The following is a 24981-nucleotide window of genomic DNA, read 5'->3' as shown; positions in this document are numbered from 1 at the left end:
TCGAAAAGCAGCTCTCAAGTGGAGGGGGCTGCAACAAGACCCCCACCCCACCCCCATGATTGACAGTGGTTGTGTCTTCCACTTCCTGTGAGATTGACAGTTGGGGCCCAGCTAGGTGTGGGACTCAAGCAGCCCCAGTGTGGTTATTTGTGCAGGCTCTTCTTGCCTCCCCTCCCCACAACTGTTTCCATTCTCACCACGAAGTCACGTCCGGGTCATGCACACAGGACAGCAGCTGGGGCTTTCCAAGGGACTTCTGAGAAAGCCAGTGAAAGCTTAGGCATTGGTTCCACAGCCTAGGCACACTCTTGGGGAAACTGCTCCCTCCTGGAGGAAGGTTCCAGCCTGGCAGAGTTGCTATGGCTATCCACCAGGGCCATTAACTGAAACTCAGCTAAAGAACTCAGCATCTATGACTAGAGAACGCCTTCAACAGCACAGTCTGGAACTGAGAGTAATGACCCATTACCCCAGAGCACAGGTCTCCTAGTGGATATGAGTGGCCTGGTCACTACCAGCTTGCTTTCCATAGGCTGGGACGAGACAAGTGGAGTCAGGAGACAGCCATGGGATCAGCCGACCTTCCTTCTCACACTTTACACCTGTGACAGCAGCTCAGACAAAGTGAGGATGAGAAGTAAAAACAGGGTCAAGGGGTAGAAGGCACGAAGGAGTCTTGGGATTCCTTCAGAGACTGTTGCTTCAGGTCTAGATGGACACTTGACTTCCAGTCAGAGGGGTGACCTTGCCTCAGGACAGCAGGCCTTCCCACAATACACCAGCTAGCACACAGAATAGCTGTGCCCTGCAGCCTCAAGGGTTCAGCCGAGCTGCTTCCGCTCACAGGGCAAGTGAGCCCTCACTTTGAGAGAGACAGAAACACAAGGCATAGGCCACAGCTTTGAGCACATTCCAAAAGTTAATTTTATTGGTATTGAACCTAAGCCCTGCCCATGGACAAAGGCAAAGTCTTAGACAGAGGTAGGAAAACCAGCATCTTACTCTCTCCTTCATACAGTCTCTGAAGTCCACCAACCCAGATACTGGCACTTCACCAGTCATCAGAGAAAGTGAAATGACTCAAGGGCCGGATGTGCTGCTTTCATGGGAGTCTACTGATCCTGAGATGGAGGGCAGGGAGTATTTGGAGTTCTGCTTCTTTAGCTCCACAAGAAAACAAACACAGGCCAGAAGTAGAAAGCAAGACACTGTGGGCTGCACCTAGCTAGGTCTTTATTGCTGTGTCTCTGGATTTGTAGGCCACTCCTCGACTTTTCAGCTCCCGAACAATTCCTGTGACAGGAAAAGAACAGTCCCATGAGAGAGTCACAAGGATAAAGCCACCCAACCTGTCTGCCACTGTGAATTGGGGTTCCCTGATTATTACCTAAGATCCAAGAAAAGTGCCTACCAGAGAGCTACCAGGGAAGAACAAAAAGCAGGGCTCACACTCATCAAAACCAAAGGTTTGGCTGGGTGGTGGTGGCGCAAGCCTTTAATCCCAGCACTTGGGAAGCAGAGGCAAGTGGATCTCTGTGAGTTCGAGGCCAGCCTATCTACAGAGCAAGTTCTAGGACAGGCTCTAAAGCTATACAAAGAAACACTGCCTTCAATATGCTCCTCCCCCTCAAAAAGATAAAACAAAAAACAAAACTGAAAGGTCTGGAGCCAAATGTCTGAACAATATCAGTCAAGTTATTGGTGTCAATTCACATAAAAGACTGGCTTTCACTAGGGCCAGAACAGAACCACTGCTACAATTGTTATTACCTTGGGGCAGGCGACCAGTGACTGACACAGCATATACACCTGGCTTAAAGTTACCTGAGGAAGAAAGGAGACTACAATGAGAATGAGTTAAGACTGGAGACCAATGGAGAATTAAGCCAAAAACAGAAGAGGGGTAGAGAGGAAAGGGTGTGTGTGTGTGTGTGTGTGTGTTTGTGTGTGTGTGTGTAGATGAGAAGACAATTTGTGAAGTCAGTTCTTTCCTTCCGCCATGTGGGTCCCCAGGATCACTCAAGCTGTTCAACCTGGCATTGCTGAGCCATCTTTCCAGCCCCAAGGCTGGACTTAACTATAACTCCCATCTTCCCATCATGGGAGTGCACACCCTGCTGATTTAAAGGTCCCTGCAGACCCTCAGGCACATTCTCAACACTGCACAGGCCAGGATAAGAAGACCAACACTTACTGACTCGCTGCCACTTGGAGACCCAGCTGTCTTCTGGACTCATCATTGCAATGATTCTAGAGAGAGAAAATGCAGAGTTAGCCTGAGCCTACCCTGTAGAGAGGGCTCTGAGCAAGCAACAGCCCTGGGAGGGCAGTCTGTGGAGACAGTTGTCTCCAGAAAGCTGGGAAGTAGTTCTAATGCTGGGAAGGAGCTGACTTAGGGAGGGAGTGACAACAGTATTTCAGTCTATGTCCCTGGCCAGCCAGTAAGAAGAGCTTTATACATGGATGATCAGTCCTGACTATGACCAGCCCAATCATGAGGTGCTGGAGCCTGGGGCAAAGGAGTCAAAACAATGGATCATGTTACTGCAAATGAAGGAGACTTGACCAAGCCCGTCCTCTAATGAGCTGAGTAGTCTGAAATACACAGAGAGACATTTCAAAGATTTTTCACCAATGAGACTTGGAGACTGAGGTAACATGCAAAGCGCCTAGTACGGAGACTGACATAGTAGACCAAGGGTTGCCTCTTATTCCAACAATCCTTTGGCAGGCCATGCACTGGTGGTGAGCAGAAAGGCACTATGTAAAGTAGGCAGGCACTATGAGGAGCAACAGAGGTTATTTCTGTTATTCACCCAAAAGTTGCCAAAGTCTAAATAAACTGTCAGGTCTGTTCTAGGAACTGAAACATGTTTGTTGACTGTCTCCCCCAAGGCCATTTTGTTTTCCTGGCAACAATGCTGGAGTCTATTTTCACTCATGGTTTGAGTGGAACTGATCTCACATCCAGGAGCGGCAAGAAGGATAAAGATGGCCACCTGGCTCTGTAGATTGATCCAGGATAGTCACATACAAAGGCTTTCCTTCCACCATCTGTACTTTCTCTGCTCTTCACAATCTACCCTTTGTTACCTAAATGATTACACCTTTTAAAGAGAATGTCCACACTTCTCCAAACATACCCAGGTGTTCCTAACCTACGCCTCTGCTTCAGTCATACACCTTTATTTGAAATGCTATTTTTACCTCAAATCAACTTCTTCCAAGATCCTATAGTTCTAGTCAGGCCTGAGCAGGCAAGCCTGCAATCCCAGCTATGCTGGAGGCTGAGTCAGGAAGATTTCAAGTCCAACTTAAAATGATGTTTCAAAAATAAAAAAGTAAAAGGGAGGGCTATGAAGATATTTTCCCTCTCTGAGGTAGAAAATTTGCTTGGCATTCACAAAGGCCCTATGTTCAATTCTCAACAATATATATATCAAAAATGAAAAAAGATCTTATAGTTCTTTAAGATTAACAAATTAGCCAGGTGGTGGTGACAGTACTTGGGAGGCAGAGGCAGGCTAATCTCTGTGAGTTTGGGGCCAGCCTAGTCTACAGAGTGAGTGCCAGGATAGGCTCCAAAACTACACAGAGAAACCCTGTCTAGAAAAAGAAAAGAAAAAGATGGCCAGGCAAACCCTATGATGGTGGCACACACCTTTAATCCCAGTGCTCGGAAGGCAAAGGCAGGTAGATCTCTGTGAGTTCAAGGCCAGCCTGGTCTATATATGGAGTTCCAGGACAGCCAGGGAGACAGAGAAACTCTGCCTCAAAAAATAAAAACAAAACCAAACAACCAATCAACCAACCAAAAAAACAAAGAACAAAAACACCCAGAAAGCAACAGGAGGTGGTGATGAGGAGAGACACTGGAACCTTCAAGTACTGTTTTTTGTTCCTCAAACAACTAAATAGTTGTTACATTATGATATAGCAATTCTACTCATGGGCATACAACCAAAAGCTCTAAAGCAAGGACTTAAGCAAGTATGTGTAGATCATCTTCATAATGGCCAAAAGGTAAGAAACCAGGGCACCAACAAATAACACAACTTTAAAATCTGTATTATACACATAAGTATAAAAATAGCCAACTTCAAAAAAAAAAAAAAAGTAAAAAAAACAAAAACAAAAAAACTTTTGGGAGACAGAGAGCAGCTCAGTGATTAAGAGTACATACTGTTCTCAAAAAGAACCCAAGTACAGTTCCCCACACCCACACAGGGCAGCTCACAACTGCCTGTAATTCTAGCTCCAAGGGGGATCTGAGGACTTTGGCCTTCTTGGGCACCTGCATTCATGTGCACATACCCACACACATACATGTAATTCAAAAAGAAAAATGTATCTTTAAAACAATTTTAAAAGGTTAAACTGGTAAGAATTCAAAGTGTTCTCTTACTCATCTCACTGTATAACTCTTACCATCTTTCAAAGCAGCTACCACAGACTTTCACTTATAGATGGAAGCACCTACAGTTTAGACTTTATTTTCAGACAGGGGTCTCCTATGATGCAACCAAGGGCTACCTGACACTTGTGTCACACCTAACTCAGCTTGAGTGTTAGGACTGAAGGAAGTTATCAACACACCCAGCTTTTTCATTAATCATCAATCTTGAATGGCTAATGAAGAAGCAAAGGGAAGAGAGTACATGAGTGTGTATTTGGATGCACAGGAACTGAAGATTCCAAATCAACATCTTTTTTGGCCCAATCTTTTATTCTTCCCTGAAAGAAATCAGGCCCACCTCCACTGAACTTTAACAAATACTAGGCCTAAGCCCAGTTAATATGTAAATCTTTAATTGGCTGGCAGTCCAGAAACCAAGCAATGCTGCTGTCTTGGGGAAGACCACCAGGCCATTCACGATTCTCTCATTTTCCTTTGTCCCCCACTGGACCATGCTGCCAAAAGAAAAATCCTCTTATAGGTCTCTTCAAGATTATCAAGTTTGAGCCGGGCGTTGGTGGAGCACACCTTTAATCCCAGCACTCGGGAGGCAGAGGCAGGTGGATGTTCATGAGTTCAAGGCAAGCCTGGTCTCCAGATCGACTGCCAGGATAGGCTCCAAAGCTACACAGAGAAACCCTGTCTCCAAAAAACAAAAAAAAAACAAAAAAAAAGATTATCAGGTTTGTTTTATTATTTTTTTTTCTGTTTTGTTTTGATGTTTGTTTTTTTCTTGAGACAGGGTTTCTCTGTAGCTTTAGAGCCTGTCCTGGAACCTGCTCTGTAGACCAGGCTGGCCTTGAACTCAGGAACATCCACCTGCCTCTGCCTCCTGAGTGCTGGGATTAAAAGCATGCACCACCAGAGATCAATGTGGTTTTATTATTATTTTTCTAGTTAACTTATTTGGCTATGTGGGGGGTACCCTTTTCTTCACAGATATGCATGCCCGGGCACATGTATTGAGGTCAGAAAAACAATTCTAGGAACTCAGTTCTCTCCTGCCACCTTGTGGGATCCAGGATTGAAGTCAAAAGTTATCAGCCTACCATCAGGCATGTCACCTGCTAAGCCATCCAGTTGATCTTGTCTGAGACAGGGTCTCACATAGCACAGACTGGCCTTAGACACATTATGCAGTTAAGGCTAGCCCTGAACTCCTATTCTCTGGCTTCTCCCTGTCAGATGATGAGATCAGGTGCAAGCCACCATACTCATGAAGATAATGTTGGAGGGCATAGTTTACTGTAACCATATGTTCCTTCTCCTTCTTTTTTAAAGTGGATCTTCATGCATCTGCTTTGGGAGAAGCCTCAGGAATTAAACCGAGGGCTTTGTTTATGGTAACCACATGCTCTAGGGCTGGATTATACTTTCAACCCTTCAACATTAAGGATCTACCACCTCCTACAGCCTGTGCCAGGCAGTGGTGTCCAAGATAAACACAGTGAGTGTCAGCTATCATTGAGCTGACAAGAGTGGGGAAGCACTGTTAAACAAATACAGAAACAGGACGTACCGTTTTAAAATTTCTCCTAGCCACTGTTTAAAACAGTAAAGAGAAGATGAAATTAATTTCAATATTTAACCAAATAAATACAAAACATTATTTCAGCATTTAACTAATCCTAAAAATTAAGATTATTTGGCATCCTTTCCCTTCAGTTTGCTTTGCTCTTTGCTCTCTGGTGTATATTTGATACTTAACATATTCTTTTGTGTGTGTGTGTGTGTGTGTGTGTGTGTGTGTGTGTGTGTGTGTGTTTGTTTTCCCAAGACAGGGTTTCTCTGTGTAACAGCTCTGTCTGACCTGGAACTGGCTCTGTAGACCAGGCTGGCCTGGAACCCTTAGAGATCTGCCTGCCTCTGCCCCCATCCCCAGTGCTGGGATTAAAGGTGTACATCACCGCCCGGCAGTTAAACATGTTCTAATTTGAACTAACAACATGTCAAGTACTCAGCAGCTACAGGAAGCTCATAGCTACTGGTCTGAATACATAGAATTAGTGGGTCTCAAAAGAACTACTGAGACCAGCCAGTCTTAGGACTTCAAAAATCTGCCCCATACTCACTTCTTGGGTCACAATCAACACGGCTCAGAAGTGAACAAAGGAACATGAAGGGGCTTACCCGTCAAAGGAAGAGCTGGTGCAGTCATACACCATCTCTCTGTTGCCCTTCATTTGTAGGTATGCTTCGCAATTGTCACACCCATCATATTCAAACTGGTCTATAGTCTGGAAGGAAAAAAAAACCATGGAGGATGAGCATGAACAAGGTCTTAGTATTTCAACGAAGACAAATTCTTGGTTCTCTATGTAGCCCAACACCTACTGCTCTCTCCACTACTATTCCTGAACTCCATGCCCACACTCCTTCTTCTCATCCCTAATCCAGCCTATATACTTTTTCTAGTCGCCTTCGAGTCAGGAACCCTCTCCAACTACTCTCAGCTGCTTTGGCTCCTAGCGTCTCCCCAGCCCACCACAGTTAGGTTCACCGAACTGCCCGTTGGGGAGCCAAACTTATGCCGAAAGGCAGGTACGGTCGCCCCGCTCACGTTCTTCTGACGTAAACAATGGCTCCCTAAGGCTTCCCACTCCCCTGGCGACCTCAGATCTTCTCCTTTTCTGTCTGGGGGCCCCATTCCACCCTCTCTCTCTCATTTCGCCTCCTCGGTCGCTCCTATAACCAGGTCCCCGACCGACACCTTGACTAACGAACACAGCAGACACGCCCGCAGATGCCGCAGGTCCTTCGGCACCGTCTCCAGGGCCATCCCCACCGGCACGGTGAAATAGAGGGAAAGACGGGCACAGTCTCCACAGCCGCAGGAAGTAAACAGACCATTACCCAGAATGCCTGCCACCTGCTGGCGTAACTTCCTCTTCCGGTGCAGGCGGTCGCCGGCCCCGCCCCTCTCCCCCTTGGAGGAGATGGTTTCGCCCGTAGGGAACGTGGGCGGGGCAGCCGGCAGCCACCTGGGCCGCGCGCGCCCGTCACCTGGCCTCGCGTGAGCGAGCGGAAGACGGTGCGCGGGGGTGGGGTGGGGAGGGGTCGGACGCGTAGGGGCGGGCCCGTGGGGTGCGGTCAGCGCATGCGCGGGAGGCGTGGCGCGGAGCGGCTGGCGGAACTGAGCGCCGGAACGCGGGCCTTTTGATGTAGACGCCTGGAGGCAGGCCCCGCTTTTCTCGGGGTCCCCGATGAGAACCTAGATTGCCCTGTCTGCTTGTTTTAGTTTGCTTATTTCTTGCGACAGTCAACGGTAATTCCTGCGCCGGTCTCTCTGCCTACTGGACGGTGACCTTGGTGATCCTCCTGCCTTCCCTCTCGGGAGTGCCGGGACGGCGGGCGCGTGCCACAACCTCTGGGGCGTTCTCCTCTTTTGAGACCAGGCTGTTCCGGTACTCCTTGCCCTCGAGCCTCAGCCTCCCGGATGCTCAGAATACAAGCCTGCAAGCTTCACGCTAGGTGGCTTTAAACCTAAGGCAGAGAGAGCCCTTGCCTTTCTGGGTCGTCTGCAGAGACGGAAAACAAACCCGGCGACAGGCCAGGCCCCGCCCCTTCTAGTAACCGCCAGAGCGTGATAGGGTTTCGTTTGCGGTCCACGGGAATGCGAGCCCGGGCCGCGCCGACTGGGGTGGGGGCCGCGCATATTCGGTTCCTCCTAAAAGCCTCTCGGTTTGGCGCGTCCCGCCTGATAATTTACGCTTTGTGAAACTCTTGGCACATTTAGACAAGAGTTCCATGAGAACCTCTGGAGATTGGGTATCTCACTTCTCGTACACTCCCCCACCTCAGCGCCATTGAATAGTGTGTGACGCAAAACCCCTTGCCTTCTGAACTGGGCACCCGGACACCTAGTGTCCTGGGCAAACCATACAGAGAAGTACGAGGTATGGTGCAATATGAACAGAGCCAAAGCCCCTCTGCTGACCCCGGGGACTTTGTAGAGGGCACGAGATACACATGCCCTTTGAAGGGACCCCCCACACACACACACACAGGAATTCATACAAAATACTAGTTTTCTTGCAGTGTAGACAAAGAGTAGTCATTGTGTTTATCTGAATTGGAGTGCTGGGATATAAATGATCGCAATCCCTACTGTTCTGTCCTTCCAACCCTTCTAATTGAAACTAAACTACCGAAAGACTGATTCGTGGCTGTCCCCATGCTGCATTCAACAGGGTGTGTAACTGGCTTTTAGATTCCCAGTTTGGCTGACATTTTCACTGAGCTATCTCATGTAAGCCTTATATCGACTCTGAAGGAGGATCATTTTATTGATGGAAACTGGGGAACTGGCTCAGGACCCACTGCATAAAAGCTGGGCATGATGGTATGCAACTACAATCGCAGCACCGGGGGCCAGAGATAGGCAGATCCCAGGGGCTTCAGGGCCAGCCAGTCTAGTCAAAACAAAGTTGCAGGTTCAGTGAGAGTCCCTTTTTGTTGTTTTCTCCAGAGACAGGGTCTATATGTAGCTCTGGCTGTCCTGGAACTTGACCTCAAACTCACACCTGAATACACATGTGTACACACACATACACTACATACACACATACGTATTTGGTTAAGGTCACAAAGTTAGTCACTGAAGCATCAGAACGAGCAACAGTACAATACGAATAAATAACCAAATCTCAATGAGAACACAGGCATGTTGCTCTCGATAATCGAAGTCCTATCCTTACGAGCTTTTGACGTCACAAGTAACATACGAGGCCAGACCTAATAACAGTACATGCCTGTAATCCCAGTAATTGGGAGGGGGAAGCAGCAGGGCCAGGAGTTCAAGGCTAGTCTCAGCTATGAAATGAATTTGAGTCAGGCTGGGTCTCAAATATCCAACAAAAGGAAATAGAGAAGATGAAATTGTTATCCTGAGTGGAAAATCATAATGAAACAAAACCAGATCAGATTTATGGATAAATATATTAGCAAATAAATACATTTCTCAACATAGTGCCTGATTCAAGCATCTTTTTGTCTGGTTCAGATATAAATACCCATGTGGGTGCCTGGGTGACAGTCTCCCCACTGACTTTGAGGAGAGAAGGTTCCCAAGAAGGTTCCCGTGCCCATTTTGCCCCCACATTCACATTCCAGGCAAGGACCATGCCTGAGGGGCTAACAATGTTGAGGATGCCCTGGGATGAAGAGCTTCAGGAGGCCCCTCAGCCCTTGCCTACTTGGTACAAGCTGCCCAGGCCAACTTGTTGCTCCAATTCCACACGCACACCTTCTGTTGGGTTGTTGGTTTGTATGGCTTATACTGGGAAGGGGGGGGGCGTCTGGGCCCTGCAAACCCTTGAAGTCACATGTTATTCTCCATCTTTGCTCTGAGAATCTCTCCGAGAAGAATTCTGTCCTTGCCCAGCTCTACTTTTGCTTTCCCTGCCTTCATTTCATCCTCCCCAGATGAAGTTTAGTGGAGATTCCTGTCTGCCTGCTGCGGGATTTAGAGACAGGAGAGCAGGAGTAGTTATTCTCTCCTGTTCTCTCTCAGAGGAACTGGAGTTGCTGGAGTGACAAGGAGTTTGATAATCAAAAGATGCACCCCACGTTTGTCCAAGTCCCCACCTCTGGAACAGAACTCTACACCCTGGCTCCCGAAGCCTGCAACTTAAAATCAGTGTAAGAACAGGGAGGAAGAACTGCTCCTCCCTGAGCACCAGGACAGGCATCGGCTAGAGAAAGTGCAGAAACCTTCCTAGGGACAGAGGCTCACCTAATCTCCTTGTTCTTTTGTGAAGAAGGAAAACGATAAAGCTGAAGTTGCCTCCGTGGACCCTTGAAAGGAGAGGAGAAGTGGCCATGCACTCAGCTGAACCCACTGACTTGTGTGAACCTGAAGCCAGGGGCAAAGGGGACTCAGCAGGGGACTCAGCTGGGCTTGGGGAAAGAGCAGCACCTTGAGGACACCTAGACATTCACTCTAGCTTCCTGTCAACAACTCAGCCTTTAGGGACCCACCCCACAATTGCATAGTGGTTGGTGGTCTGGCTGGACACAAGACTTTCTGCACAGTGGGTGTGTTCTATAGACAAGACCGGGAGCAGGGGGCAGGAAACAGCACCCCCCTGCCACCCACCATCACCACTCTTCTTCCAGTGGTCCCAGGAAGTGTGGCAAACAGAGATGCTTGCTAAGGCCCTTGCTTCTCCTTGGAACAGAACCCTGCGCCAGGTAGAGCCCTGAGTCATCTGGAGCACACTCTTGGTTGGAGCGACATCTGATCATTTCACATCACACAGCCTGTTCACACAGCTCCTCGAGCTCCTCTTCTGAGCCTGCATGAGAAGAGCGGGGAGAAAAGAGGTCACTGAGGGTCCAGCCAGTCTCCTGCCTCTCCCACCTGTGGAGACTGTGGCTGGGAAGGGACCACAGAGAGGGAGAAGCGGGAAATATGTCTGGAAAGGTGATTAGGTTGAAAGCTGAGAGGGGCCCTTTGGGAAACGGGAGAGAAAAACAAACCTAGAAAAATACTTAGCAGCAACTGCTGTGTGACCAGCACTTACTATTCATTCATTCACCCAATACATATTTATTGAGCATTCATTGTGAACTTGGCTTGCTATCATTTGCTGAACAGAATCTCCAAAAGAATAAGCTAGGAGAGGAAGCATGCACGTGCATGGATATTAGGACGGTGGGGCAGAGCTAGGGTCATAGGAGATGCATCGTGGGAGAAGCAAGCACATCCAGACACAGCCGTGAGGAAAGACTTCCTGACTGAAGATTCCTGAGTTGGGGTTACAGGACTGGTAAGAATTGGGCTTGTGGGGACAGGGAAGTCAGTGGGACATTCTGCACAGCAGGAACTGTGTATAATTAGTGTTTACCTAACATGACTGAAGCAGAGGGCAGAGGAAGGGAAGGGAGATGGAGCTCGCTGGTGCTGGAGCCCCGAAGGCCACATTAGGTTAGATTTTTCCTTCCTGTGGACCTAAGAGAGCATTTGATTCTATACAGTTCATTGAAAGCTGGTGACCCTGGCACCAGGGAGGGGCACAGGGAGCTGTACTACACAACGGGACGGGACACAACACTGGGTGTGCCCCCCTCTGGCCTTCATGACCCTGTCAGAGCGAGGCTCCTGCTGTGACCTTCAGGCTGTACTCCGTATGAGTGGGGACCATCAGTGGACTGGAGGAGGAGGTGACAGAGCGAGCAGGGGCACAGGGAACAGCCATGTGAGGATCAAGGAAAGGGAAGGCACTGACTGTAGAGCAAAAAGTGGCCCGACTCTGGCAACACTCAAAGCAGATATGACAGAGTCCAAGGAGAACTCTGCTCACACCACATGACTGTGGACACTTTGATCCTACACACTGTTTGCATGCATGCCTTCCCCGTGGCCCGGGGTCTCCTGCATGGCAAACTCCGTGTCCTCAGAAGCCTGCCAAGAACCTATAACAAGCATATAACCAGGAGGAAGCAGAAAATGAATGACAGCAGCTCTCAGGCTCTGCCTGTAGGATCCCAGGCCTTGTATTTCAGGACCTCTGGGGTCCTCCCTTGCAGTAGCAATGGCTACAGCTGTTCATATAATGTCTCCCAAAGGTGGGAGGGGGTGGGAGGTAGGAGACTTGGATAGGGAGGATGGTTTGGGCAAATACATGTGCAAAGCCTTGGCTTAGAGCCAAGGATTTCCTTGGTGCCATTGGTTGAGACACAGACATGCCACGAGTTCCCATGAAAACGTGGCTGGCCTTATTCACAAGGGTGCTTGGAAGAGAAGCACCCCTAGGGAGGCTGGGAACTTCCTATGGTTTCTGTGCTTCACATAAGTTCAGCTTTCAGCAACCCCTTGGTTGTTTCCATCTGCCCTGCAACAATCAGGTGCAGCTTCCTCTCCCCAGAACACCTGCTTCCCTGAAAACTCACCAGGCTGGCCTGGTAGCACCTGGCAGTGTGGGTAAGGGCATGGTCTGCCCTCTGGCGTGTCAGAACTCCACTCGGAATGCCCCTCTCCAGGAGAGCATGGTCCCAGAGGCCGGCGGGGGGGCAGATACAACCACACTGGCTGTGAACTCGAGTAACAGGGGCCTGGGGCTTCATGTAACAGCCTCCTATCCAGGCCTGGAGGTCTGAAGATCAATGGATGAGCCTCTGGGGGCCAAGGGTATGCTAGGCTGGGGCTACAGTGGGGAAAAACCTGGCATGCTGGGTGCACAGTCAAGGCCTGAGGCCGAGAGGTTGGCAAGGGTTCTGAGGGGCCACCCCGCCGTTTTCTCTGTGGGTGTCGGACAGGGAGGCTGGATTTCTGCAAGTTCAAAAGACTGTTGGTGTTGGAGTTGGGACTGAGGCTGGGGCTGGCAGCTTCTGCTAGGCCAGGAGCTGACTCTGTAAGGGACCTGGGCCGTTGTGTGTTGGGAAGCATTGAAGAAGCTGCTGGGTTGGGTGTGGTGAACTTGTGCTCCGACAAAGATGGCTCCAGCTGAGTCTGAGAGGCAGTAGGCCTGGACTGAGGGACCCCAGTTTCTGGGCCAGGCTTCCTGCCATGCCACTGGAACCGCTTTTTGTAGTGGTGGTGGCGGTGGCGGTGATAGTGGATGTGGCTGGAAACCCGAGTCTCCCCTGTGGGCACCACTGAGTCCAGGGAACGGGGTCGAGAGGTCAGACTAGGTTGCATTCCTTTCCCTTGGAGATCCCCTTCAGGGCTGCAGTATACCAAGGGGTCAAAGTCACTGCTCAGGGAGCTGCGGAAAGTAGAACTGCTGCCATGGATGCCCTGCAGACTGATATCCGTGCAGTTGACCACCGAGTCACTGGAAGAGCCATGACAGGGCCCTGAGCTGGAGTCACTGGCTGGCCCATCTGCCAAGTAGCCACTGCGCTCTGTACAGTAGCTTTCTCCAGACCCGCTGCTGTCATGAGGCCTGGCCCGGCGCAGGGCCCCTGGGCAAGCTGTGGGATGCTGAGAGGTGCATCGGAGGTGGCTCAGCCCCCAGCCCCGTGGTGCGTAGGGGTGCTGAGATACTGCCAGGTGCTGTTGTTCTTCTGGTGCCCGGAGGTGTGAAGCCCTAGGGAGGCGTTGATGCCGAGAGCCCATACCCGGCTCCTGGGAGGGTAGGAAGGGTCTAGGTCTTGGGGGCCGGGCCACTGAATTCCTGGAAGGGCCCAGCAGGTAGGCAGAGGGGAGATGATAGTGGGCATGGCCAGGATGCTGGCGAATGAGGTGGAGTCTTCTGCCTGGTTCCTGGTAAGTAGGAGAGGCTCCCAGGGCCTGGGAAAATGAATCTCCCTCTGGGAAAAAGAACAAAGAACATGGACATTTGACTTCACAGACTTCATCCAGAGAGTGAAGTAGCTACCGTATCCAATCCTGCATCACCTCTGAACTCAGTTTGGGGGACCCATGCCTGGACTTCACTCCTCCTTTGTCTCCGGCTGTCAATCCCTGCTTCTCCCGCTAGTCATTCCCATTCAAGTCACTTTCACCCTGGGCCACCATCAGCTCACATTGTCCCTTTGAATGGATGAACACAAGGTTCTTCTTCCTCAAGATGTTGACTCTACGTCCGTCCATCTTTTAGAAAATTGCTATACTAGTTTTATTAGATTAGGGTCCTTTATTGCAAGAGCATTAGAATAATGAATTTGTAAATAACCCAGATTTAGAATCAACAATACTGTCATGGAAACACACTCTTTAAGAAAATGGAGATGGCTTCCATATGGATTGCCCTCCCCAACAGACAAGGAGCTCTTGAGCAGTGCGAAGCTGAAGCCACCATGGTGGCAGCTGTTCTTCCTCAGCCGCACAGTAGAAACCCTTTCCCAGGGGGCAGCTATGTTCTAGATCCATCTGTGTGTGCACAAGGGGAGCCCTTGGTACACCTCCTACCTACGATGTTGAACATGCAGAGGGGGCAAGTCCGATGCTGGTATAGCCAGGGGTCCACACAGGTGCGATGGAACTCATGGAGGCAGGAAATGACCCGGAGCTCCTGAAGCAAACAAGAGTGTCCAAAGTTTACAAGGATCTCCCTAACTCCCCTTGGCCTGGCCTTCTCCCAGTCACCTACTTGCAAAAGAACAGGGCAGTAATGGACGTATGGGCTTTGGTAGCTGGTGGATTTGTGTTAAGTGCATGACTTTGGGCAAGTCTCTCTCTCTCTCTCTCTCTCTCTCTCTCTCTCTCTCTCTCTCTCTCTGTGTGTGTGTGTGTGTGTGTGTGTGTGTGTGTGTGTGTGTGTGTGCGCGCGCGCGCGGACCTCTCGACCCTCCTTTTCCTATCGTCCAAATGCTGGATTAGAGTCATGCACCACAATGCTCAGCTCAAGTTTCTTAACAGTTTCTGCTGTCAGTAAGGATAAGAACCCAGTCCACTCCCCACCCTCCTCTGCCATGGGGCTAACACGAGATAATGTGTTTAAAGTGCCACTGTGGCCTGACGTGAGGCTCCCTCTCAACGATACTGGTGCTTTTTCTTAGAAGCCAACAAAATGACCAAGGTTAGGAGCGACACATGGGACCCAGATGTAGTCGGATGTAGTCATACCTAGACCCATCCACCCCCACCTCCACCTCCAGCCTGGCCCCACCTCACCTGCCCCTCTGAGAACTCCTCCAGGCAGATGGCACACATGGGGGCTGAGCTGCAACTGCTCCCTGAGTCTGGCCACTCAGCTCGAGCCCGCCTACAGCTGGCTTGGTACCTCCTGGTAGCCAGCTGGCTGATGGCCCAGGCTGTCCGTTGCTGAAGAGGGTCCTGGGAAGAGGAATGGGGTTCAGATTGAAGCAAGGGCTCTGCATCCCTCTCCCCTGGGCCCAACTTGGACTCAGTTCCACCTCCCCATTAGATCACACAGTCAAATGACTGCCCTGAGGGTGTGTACCCTCAAAGCTCATGCACAGCTGTGACTTCCATCCCAGCACCTTGCTATGTTCCATTATGCTTTTCTTCCTTTGATGACTCATGAGAGAAACTTTAAAATTATTATTATTCTAGTCTATGTGTATGGGTGTTTTGTCTGCATATATGTCTGTGCCCCATGTGTGTGCCTAGTGCCCACAGAGACCAGAGAGGGTACTGGGTCCCTTGGAACTGGAGTTACAGACAGTAACTCCCATGCTCACCCACTCTGGTCTGTACTACTCTGTCATTTTCTCAATGCAGACTCACCTAGACTGGTTTAGAAAAGGCTAAGCCTGTCTCCCCTACCTGCCAGCTCCTCGGTTCTGCTGTTCTCTGTAGCAAGCACATGTTGCTGTCAAAAATATTATACATTCTACTTCTTTTATTACCTGCTTCCTCTCACTAGAACGAAAGCTTTTTAAGAGTGAAGGGTTGGTGTTGGAGAGACGGCTCAGTGGTTAAGAGCACTGATTACTCTTCCATAGGACCTGAGTTCAATTCCCAGCAACCACATGGTGGCTCACAACTACCTATAATGAGATCTGGTGCCCTCTTCTGGCCTTCAAGGACACATGCAGAAAGAACACTATATATATAATAAATAAGTAGAACTTTTTAAAAAAGAGTGAAGGGTTGTTGTCATTTTTACTCACAGTGCTGTTTCTAGAACCTGAAACTGATATATATTAGTCAGTATGATGGATGGATGGATGGATGGATGGATGGATGGATGGATGGATGGGATATGAGGAAAGGTGGCCTCAAGCCATCCGTGAGCCCAAGTTTATTTAGATGGAGGCTGATTCAAGGGCATAAAGACATCCGTCTGCCCCACATTCTTCTTTCTACCTCCACATCTGTACACAAGCCCTTTTGGATCAGGCAGCCCAAACTGCTCACCGGTCTGCTGTGGTGTGGGCGACACCTGATGCGCAGCACTGAAGCCAGGATGATGACAAAGATGGTGCCCACCACAGTCAGGAGGATCCACACGTCATAGTCTGGCTGGGGATGTGGGAAGAAGCAGAGAGGAGAAAAGGTCATACTCTAGAAAGAGTCAGGCCAAGTTGGGAAGGAACACTGGAGTAAAGAGATGGAGTTGAAGGGTCCCCTTGGCCTCCCACCTGAGGGATGAAGGGTGAAAATGGAAGGACCAGGTAGCCTCTCTGCCTTGGGGCTGCAGGAAAGGGAACTCTAGATGCAGCTGTGGGAAGTCTTATTAGGAGCCCCATGTGTGTGCAGGCAGAGGAGGAGAGGATCCCTTTGTAAGGTGGGGGCTACTTGCTGGAGAGCAGCAGGGAGTGGAGAGGCACCCACCAGGGGTCAGAACCTGGGCCAGGCCAGCAGGCTTCTCTACTCTATGCCATGAAACCACAGAGCCTAAAACAGCTGCAGGATTCACCAGACCCCATCTGTTCACCCTGTAGACGAGGCTCAGAGAGCAGGAGAAACTCCCAGAGACCCGGGGCTAGGGACTGAAGTGGACTAGAGGGTTTCCATGGGGCTGGTGGACAGATGCTGGGCTGAGGCCATATGTGCTTACCCAGGCTGGGGGCTCCTTCAGCTCAATCCTCACATGGGCCTTCCGATTCTTGTACACAAACTCCATCAGCTTCTCGGCATCATTACCCCAGATCAGCACCACTGGCCAAGTCAACCCCAGAGGCTGCTGCAGCTGCAGAGAACAAAGTCCCACAAGGGCTCTTGTGACTTCTGTTTCCCCCAGGAACCCTATCTTCCTCCATCCAGACCCTCCCTGGAACACCGGCCTGTCTCTAGGCACCTGCTCAGCAGCTGATCGGTCCTCGGTGATGTCAAAGAGCACTGCACTGGCTCCCCGCTCGCCAGCCATTCGGGCCTGCAGAAACACAGCAGAAGGTAGTCTAGAGCCAGACAAGATCACAGCCCAGCCGTGGGTAGCTCTCAACCCTGAACATACACACACCTCTCCCTAGGATGTGCACCCCGTACACTCCCATGTATGTGTGCAAGGAGTCAGGGAGCCTGGGATACCTGGCTGACCCAGCCCACTGCCTTCATAGAACAACATTCGGCCTTTCATTTTGAAATGGAACACTCACCCAGGTTTTACTGGGTGCCAGTAAACCAGCTTTGGCTCTAGGGTAAAATAAGCCCCTGCTCAGGGATCAAGCAGTTGGAGAACAAAGGGCAGGGAGTGACCAGCAGTTGGAGGGAGATAGGCAGGAAACTGGGAGAGCAGAGGAGGACCCAACCCTGCCTATCCAAAGGTGGCTATGGAATGCCACCCATCAGGAGTGGGGCTCAGACAAAATGCTGAGCGCCTGGGATACCGTTCTGACCCAAAGCTTCCATGGCAGATCCCCCACCGGACTGCATCACACGGGGGCACTCCCTGCCTGCCACCCACCCGCCAGCTTGCCAAGCTCTTTGGTTCCAATCCAGTGCTAGATCCCTTCATCCTCTCCCTTGGGATGGCTGGACTGGGGAGGGACTAAACGGGCTGCTCCCACAAGGACATAACTGTGCACAGGTACAAATGTACGTTTGCCAAGGGCTCCAAGAGCACATCAGAGGCAGTACAATCTAGCCAGCCACGCAGCAGCTCAGCAGTGCAGATAACAGCCAAAGACAGAACAAGAGGAGGGAATCTGGGGCCCGTGTGGGGGTGAGAGGGGGAAGATAAGAGCACAACAGCAACAACTAACTGACAAGTATGAGCACTGTGAATTGGACCCTCCAGACCACAGGCTCACCAGGCTGCGGCCTCCCCTGCCATCTCCCACCCAGGGATCCTCAGGAATCTCTGGGGCCTTCCTGCAGGCAGTGAAGGAGTTAACCCTTCTGCAAGTCACAGAGGCAGGAAGAGGAGCCAGTGCTAGGACTTAGTCACAGTCCCTGTGCTTTGATCTAAGCAGTCTTCCCAAGGAGAGCCTGTTGGGGCAGGTCCCCTGCCAGGCAGGCTGGGAGCAGCTTCAGCCTCTGCTCTCTGCTCCCCACTCCCCAGGCAGTGGCAGGGGCTAATGGGCCCCTCAGAACCAGTTGCCTGCAGGCAGGGGACAGGGAGAGGGCAATGAGGACTTATGTAGGGCTCTTTTTTGGGCAGAATAACTTTCCTTTTTTGTCTCTTGCTCCAGGGAGCTGGGCTGGTCCCTCTCCTGGGCCTGCCCAGAATAAACGATTACCACCCGAAGTCCTGAGGAAATTCATGGACTCTACAATGGACTGAGGAAGAAACTGAGAAATTGCAGCTTCCGCTGTCCTTTTAACCACTTCCTCCCAGAAAACACAGCCGACTCAAACATGTCTTCAGGGCCTTCCAAATTAGGGCTTTCAAGAAGTGTTGGCGCCAACAAGTGGTGGTGGTGGCGGTGTACACCTGTCTTTAATCCCAGCACTCAAGAGGCAGAGGCAGACAGATCTCTGAGTTCAAGGACAGCCTTATCTACAGAGCAAATTCCAGGACATCCAGGGCTACACAGAAAAACCCTGTCTCAAAAATAAATAAATAAATAAATAAATAAATAAATCAAACAACAAAAAGAAGTGTTGAGAAAGGAACCTAACAGAGGAATCCTACTGGTAATCTCATAGTCCAGGGGTGGGGGAGGTGTGGGTTGGGTACCCAGGAGTCATAGAATGAGATTCCTAGAGCCTCAAGTTTCCCATACGAAAGATTCTGGGCTCAGTGTGGCCTAGAAGAGCATGGGGGCTCCCTTCTTTGGAGATTTTCTTACTTCTTCACCCTGTTCTCTTTGAAGAATTGGGGTAGGAACAGTAGAAAGCAATTACTGTGAGGTTCAAACACCCTAGCTCATTACAGCCCATAATTACAAAGTTATAAAACTGATCAAAGAGCCCAGAGAGTTTGCCAACAGGAGAAAATAAACAGGACTTTCTGGCAGTGGGTTCCTGTGTCCAGAGTTCTAGAGACAGAAAGCAAGATTTGGGGATGGATGGCTTTCTGAACCTCTTGCCCACTTGCACCCAAGAGTAGGAGCTACGGAGTATCTCTTTGAGGAGTGGAATATGGAAGACAGGGAGGATGGGTAAGCTCCCATAACCAGATACCCAGCTACATAAAGATAGCACGGTAGCTCTCTGGACGCTACAGGGTGGGCCAGACCTTGGGCCAGCAATCAACGCTGCAACAGGAGCCAATTCGGATCATGAAGAGGGGGAGTTGGAAGCCTGTCTCTTGGTCAACTATTCAGCTGTTAAATTTTGCTCTACAGACCACGGTGGCTGCTTCTGTATACCATCTGCTCATCCCCAATGCAACAGCACCCACTATGCCTGAGCTACTAAGCCAGGAAGGTCTGTCTGGACTTTCTGTGCACATAAAACTAGAAGTGCTTTCTCTGGAGCCATGGCTCAGTGGTTAAGAGCACTGGCTGCTCTTCCAGAGGTCCTCGGTTCAATTCTCAGCAACCACATGGTGGCTCACAATGGGATCTGATGCTCTCTTCTGGCATGCAGAACACTCATACATAAAATGTAAATAAATGAAATTTTAAAAAAGAAAAGTTTTTTTTAAAAAAACAAACAAACAAACAAAAAACTAGGAACAGACAACAGTCAACACTGTTCACTTCAGAATGGCCTTCCCTCTACCGTCTGATTCCCAATCCAACACACTCAACGCACAAAACAGACAACTGATGAGGGCATGAGGGGAAAGTGCCTTCTCCTCCCACACCGACCCCCTCCCACTCCCCACTCCCACCCCTGGCACCTCCAAGAATCACAGACTTAGCAGAACATTTAGTTAAAAAATCCCTTTGGCCAAAGACCCCCGTCTGCTGGGAGGAGTGCTAGAGGGAGGGATTTCTGCTCCTCCAGGGCTGGGTCAGATCCGGCAGGAGTGGCACTGGGCTGTGCTTGAGAGCAGCAGGAGAAGGAAGGAGGGAGAAGGCATGTGTTTCTTACTGAGATCTACCCTGCCTAGAAGAGTGCCTAAGTGGGAATCCCAGCTCTGCTCCTACTATTAGCTGTGAGACTTTGGTGCAACACCTCCATGCGTCTGTTTTCTTTTCTGTGAACTAGGACAATAACAGACCGTGCCTCATAGAGCCACTGTGAGAACCCCATTAATTAATCCATATAAAGTACTTAAGTCTGTGCCTGGCACATGGTGTTATTGTATGTGGTTTTCATACATGAGTTCACTTATTCCTTAATATTCCCTAAGACAGCAGGGAAACCAAGACTCAGAAGGCCTGAACTGGTCCATGGACACCAACTGAGAAGCAGTGAAAACTGTACATCATCACCCTGGACTTCAGCATCCAGAGCATCTACTCTTTCTGTCTTGTTTTGTTTTGTATTAAGGCGAGGTCTCACTATGTGGCCCAGGCTGGCCTCATACTCACCACCCTACTCTACCCTCTCAGTGTTCCTGCATGCTGTGGCAGGTATGTGCCACCATGTCCAGCTCGAGAGTGCCTTCCCTTAACCACTCACTGGGTGGTGGCCATCTTGGTGGCCAGCCGCTTGTCTCTCTATCGAATTCCTTCCATCAGGCAAAAGGCCTCTGTACTTGTCCAGGCATGATAGGGGAATCGGAGCTGCTGAAGAGGTGGGTAGGAACAGTTACAAGAATGGAAAAGTCCAAGAGAATGATGGGGGTTTCAGAGAAGAGCAAGTGAGATAAGTATGAAAAACAAAAACAAAAAAAAACCCCAGCCTTTATGGGCTGTAAAGGGAATGAGGGAAGAATGTTCGGTGGGGTGGAACACACACTTAGCATGTACAAGGCTCTAGGTTCAATCCCCAGGGAAAAAAAAAAAACCAAACCAAAATGAAACAACATAATCAAACACCTGGGAGTGAATTGTAATGTCAGTGACGACGCAATCATCACTGTAGTCATTTCTTGACCGATTACTATTGTGCTTAGCACTGGACTATGAGTTTGCATCTCTACTGTCTCATTAAATCCTCATAACTAGGGCAGGAGAGATGGTTAAGAACACTGGCAGCTCTTCCAGAGGACCCAGGTTCAAATTCTTGCACCCTCATGGTGGTTCACAAAGATCTTTAACTTCAGTTCCAGAGGATCTGATGCCCTCTTCTGGCCTCTGAGGTCACCAGGAATGCACAGACACATATGTAGACAAAACACCAATACACATAAAATACTCCTTCCTTCCCTGCCCCCATCCCCTCTTCCTTTCATTTATTCATTTTTTTTGAGAGGGTCTCTTCTATTCTAGGCTAGACTTGTACTTGATTTGCAACCAAGATGCCCTTGAATTCTTAACCCTCCTGCCTCCACTGGTCTTCCTTTCTTTTCTTCTTTCTGCCTTTCTTTCTTTCTTTCTTTCTTTCTTCCATTCTTTCTTTTTGAGACAAGATCTCAGTATGTAGCTTTGGTTAACCTGAAATTTGCAATGTAGAACAGGCTAGTTTTGAACTTATAGAGCTCTTTCTGCCTGTGCCTTTTGAGTACTGAGATTACAGGCCTGTGCCACATGCCTGGCTTAGTTTTGATTTTGTGCTTGCTTTAATTCAAGCACTGCTGATACTTGAGGCACGTGACTTTTCATGCTTACAGTAATCACAGGGAAAAACAGAGCCCTAACAAGCACCCCAAAGGGCGGTCCTCAATACAGTGTCTATGCATAATACTCTTCTGCAAGGATGGGGTCCCTGGGCCTGGAGAGATGATGGCTCAGTGGTGAAGAGCACTAGCTGCTCTTGCAGAGCAACCTAGGATTGGACAGAGGCACCCACATAGCAGTCCACAACAGTCTGTAACTTTGGCTCCAGGGAACTGGATGCCCTCTTCTGGCCTCTAAGGACATCAGGCAAGCTTGTAGTGTACACATATATACATGCAGGCAAGACACAAAAGATAAAAATAAATCTCTTTGTTGTTGTTTGAGACAAGTTCTCTCTCTATCGCTTTGACAATGCTAGAACTCACAGAGATCTGTCTGCTTCTGTCTCCCAAATGCTGGGACTAAAGGCAAGGGCCACAATGCCCAGCTAAAAATAAATATTATTAAAAAGAAAATAGGTAACGTGTTCCTACAGAGGTCAAGGAGAACTGCAGGAAGCTGGCATGGTGCAGGCCTATGGACATCTTCAGTCAGTCTGGGTTGTGAGAACCCAGGCAGGCCTGTGAGAGTCTTCTGACTCTCAGCCTGAATGTTATTTTAAGTTTTTATTTGTTTTGTTTTGTTTTTGAGACAGGGTTTCTCTGTGTGGTCTTGGCTATCCTGGAACTCACCCTGTAGACCAGGCTGGCCTTGAACTCAGAGACCTGCTTCCCCATGCCTCCCAAGTACAAGTATGCCAACACTGTCTGGCTTATTTTCAGTGTTTAAATGTGGCAATTAGTTTACATTTCAGTGGGAAGGATTTTGTTTTGTTGGCTGAGTATTTGTTTTTTCCTTTTGAGACCAGGTCTCATACAGCCAGGCTGGCCTCACACTCACCAGGTGACGGAGGTGACTTTGAATTTCTAGTCATCTTGCCTTCCTTCATCCTGGAGGGCAGGGATTATAAGCATGTACCACCAAGCCTGACTTTATGAATGTTAGAGAACAAACCCAGGGCCTGTGCAGTCTAGATCAGCTGAGCCATATCCCCAGTCCTAATTTACATATGACCCTTGTGCAAGTCGGAGTCATCTAGCAGGCCCAAAGTTAACAAACCTCACAGGAAATGTGTAAACATTGTAGGGAGAGTAATCGCTTCCGCTTGGCTGCTTTCTTTTTCTTTCTTTTTTTTTTTTTGAGTCAAGGTTTTGTTATACAGCACTGGCTGACCTGGTACTTACTCTACAGCCCAAGCTGGCCTGAAATCCCAGCTCAACCTCCTGAGTGCTGGAACCACAGGCATGAGCCACCAGGCTTGGCTGTTTTGCTGTTCTTGTGAAAATCTTCAGCAGATGTTTGTGAAGTGTGAAAAAAAAAAATCCTTCAAGGGACACCCCACCCTGTACCTCCCACCCAACTTGTTCTTGTGCTGAGGAAGGGAAAGTCCTCCTGAATTTCTAAGAGATGAAGTTGGGGTATGGGGTGGAGCTCATGCTGGCATGAAACTCAAAGTCCTGGCACTGCTTGGTGGAGTAAGGACAAAGGTTGAGAGCTAAGGGAACTTGAGGGATGCAGGCTTAGCATTCTTTTTTTTTTTTTTTTTTTGGTTTCCGAGACAGGGTTTCTCTGTGGCTTTGGAGGCTTGTCCTGGAACTAGCTCTTGTAGACCAGGCTGGTCTCAAACTCACAGAGATCCACCTGCCTCTGCCTCCCGAGTGCTGGGATTAAAGGCATGTGCCACCACGGCCGGGCCAGGTTTAGCATTCTTAAAAAACTTACTATTTTATGTGTCTGTGTATTTTGCCTGCATGTGTCTATGTACCACCTTTGTCCCTACACCTGTGAAGGTCAAGAGAAAGCGTTGGATCCCCTGGAACTGAGTTACAGATGGTTGTGAGCCACCATGTGGGTGCTGGAAATCAAACCCAGATCTTCTGGAAGAGCAGCCAGAGCTCTTCACCACCGAGCCGTCTCTCCAGCCTCAAAGGGCTTATCATTTGAAGAGACAAGTGGACAAGAGAGCACAGGGTCCCTGCAGCCCAGCACTGGGTACAGCTGAGGACGTGTGATGTGAGAATCTACCTTACTGGCCAGTGACAGGCAGGGGCGCGGAGCCCGTCGAGGACTCTCCAGCTTGACGATGCTGATGAATCCAGGCTCCAGGTTGTCGTCATCACTGGCATTACACAGGTACAGCGGGTGGGACTGCAGAGAGATGAAGACCTGGATTAGAGTTGCCCTGAGGAGCAGGTATGAGCTAGGGACAAGGACCAAGCACATCTACATTATCCTAGGCAGGTTCCAGGGTGGTCTCTTTAAAAAAAAAATGTTTAAAAACAGTGTGTGTGTGTGTGTGTGTGTGTGTGTGTGTGTGTGTGTGTACTCGTGTGTGCACAGGCCACAAATGTGAGCACATAACTGGGGGTCAGAGGACAAGTTTCAGGGGTTGATTTTCTCTTTCCACCATGGGATCTAGGGAATCAAACTCAGGTTGCCAGGCTTGCACTGCAAGTACTTTTACCTGCTGAGCCATCTTGCTGGCCCCGAGTAGGTTTCTTGGTACTATAAAAGAGTAGACCTTCCCTGGGCATGGTGGCTGATGCATATAATTCCAGAACCCAGAAGGCAGAGGAAGGAGGTTCACCAGAAGTATGAAGCCAGCCTGGGTTTCACAGTGAGTTTCAGGCCACCGTATCTCATAAGAGGGAGTCTCATTACTAGATAGACTCATCATAAACTAGTAATAATTATTTGTCACGTCAAAGGTGCTGGGGTCCAGGGGTTGGGGTAGGTGGGAAGGAGGAGTATGGCAGACAGGATCTAAATGAAAAACCTGCTGTGGCATAGCTGCAGAACAGCTATATGTTTCCAAATGGACCAAGTCCATTTGGTCCCTCTTCTGACCAGTGTCTCCTGATCCATCTACTTGCTCCCAAACCTCTAGGCTCTGAGAGTGTTCAAGTACTCCCAAACCTCCAGACTCTGAGAATGCTCAACTGCTCCCAAACCTCCAGGCTCCAAGAGTGTTTCTGTAATCTCCAAGCTCCAAGAATGCTCCCAAACCTCCAGGCTCTGAGAGTGCTCATGTGCTCCTGCCTCTGTGCCTTCTATGCCTGAAGGCAGTGCCAGGT

At 49.5% G+C, this 24981-nt stretch overlaps 2 protein-coding genes across 2 annotated transcripts; both read right to left on the bottom strand.

The window, feature by feature from the left end:
* Window positions 1-900: 900 nt before the first annotated feature.
* Window positions 901-7324, bottom strand: Supt4h1 (SPT4 homolog, DSIF elongation factor subunit). The gene is made up of 5 exons (XM_027426315.2): window positions 7167-7324; window positions 6587-6693; window positions 2195-2250; window positions 1771-1824; window positions 901-1293 (listed from the first exon to the last, which is right to left on the bottom strand). Exons 1-5 carry the CDS (start codon window positions 7233-7235, stop codon window positions 1226-1228), a joined length of 354 nt encoding a protein of 117 aa, XP_027282116.1. The 5' UTR covers window positions 7236-7324; the 3' UTR covers window positions 901-1225.
* A 2070-nt stretch (window positions 7325-9394) lies between these two features.
* Rnf43 (ring finger protein 43) lies at window positions 9395-24050 on the bottom strand. The gene is made up of 8 exons (XM_027426314.2): window positions 23933-24050; window positions 17110-17184; window positions 16870-17001; window positions 16227-16331; window positions 15018-15179; window positions 14313-14415; window positions 12350-13711; window positions 9395-10752 (listed from the first exon to the last, which is right to left on the bottom strand). The coding sequence occupies exons 2-8, from the start codon at window positions 17176-17178 to the stop codon at window positions 10709-10711; spliced, it is 1977 nt and encodes a 658-aa protein (XP_027282115.1). The 5' UTR covers window positions 17179-17184; window positions 23933-24050; the 3' UTR covers window positions 9395-10708.
* Between the last annotated feature and the right edge of the window lie 931 nt (window positions 24051-24981).

The sequence above is a fragment of the Cricetulus griseus genome, chromosome 7 (genome assembly GCF_003668045.3).
Source record: "Cricetulus griseus strain 17A/GY chromosome 7, alternate assembly CriGri-PICRH-1.0, whole genome shotgun sequence".
Classification (NCBI taxonomy): domain Eukaryota; kingdom Metazoa; phylum Chordata; class Mammalia; order Rodentia; family Cricetidae; genus Cricetulus; species Cricetulus griseus.
This window is presented reverse-complemented; position numbering and strand designations above follow the sequence as displayed.

Coding starts and splice junctions, on each gene's coding strand:
- Supt4h1 (XM_027426315.2), bottom strand. CDS start 7,235: ATGGCCCTGGAGACGGTGCCGAAGGACCTGCGGCATCTGCGGGCGTGT. Junction 2,251..6,586: donor ACCAGCTCTTCCTTTGACGG/GTAAGCCCCTTC, acceptor TTCTCTCTCTAG/AATCATTGCAATGATGAGTC. Junction 1,294..1,770: donor CACTGGTCGCCTGCCCCAAG/GTAATAACAATT, acceptor TTCCTGTCACAG/GAATTGTTCGGGAGCTGAAA.
- Rnf43 (XM_027426314.2), bottom strand. CDS start 17,178: ATGGCTGGCGAGCGGGGAGCCAGTGCAGTGCTCTTTGACATCACCGAG. Junction 17,002..17,109: donor ACCGATCAGCTGCTGAGCAG/GTGCCTAGAGAC, acceptor TGTTCTCTGCAG/CTGCAGCAGCCTCTGGGGTT. Junction 15,180..16,226: donor GCCCACACCACAGCAGACCG/GTGAGCAGTTTG, acceptor TCCTCTTCCCAG/GACCCTCTTCAGCAACGGAC.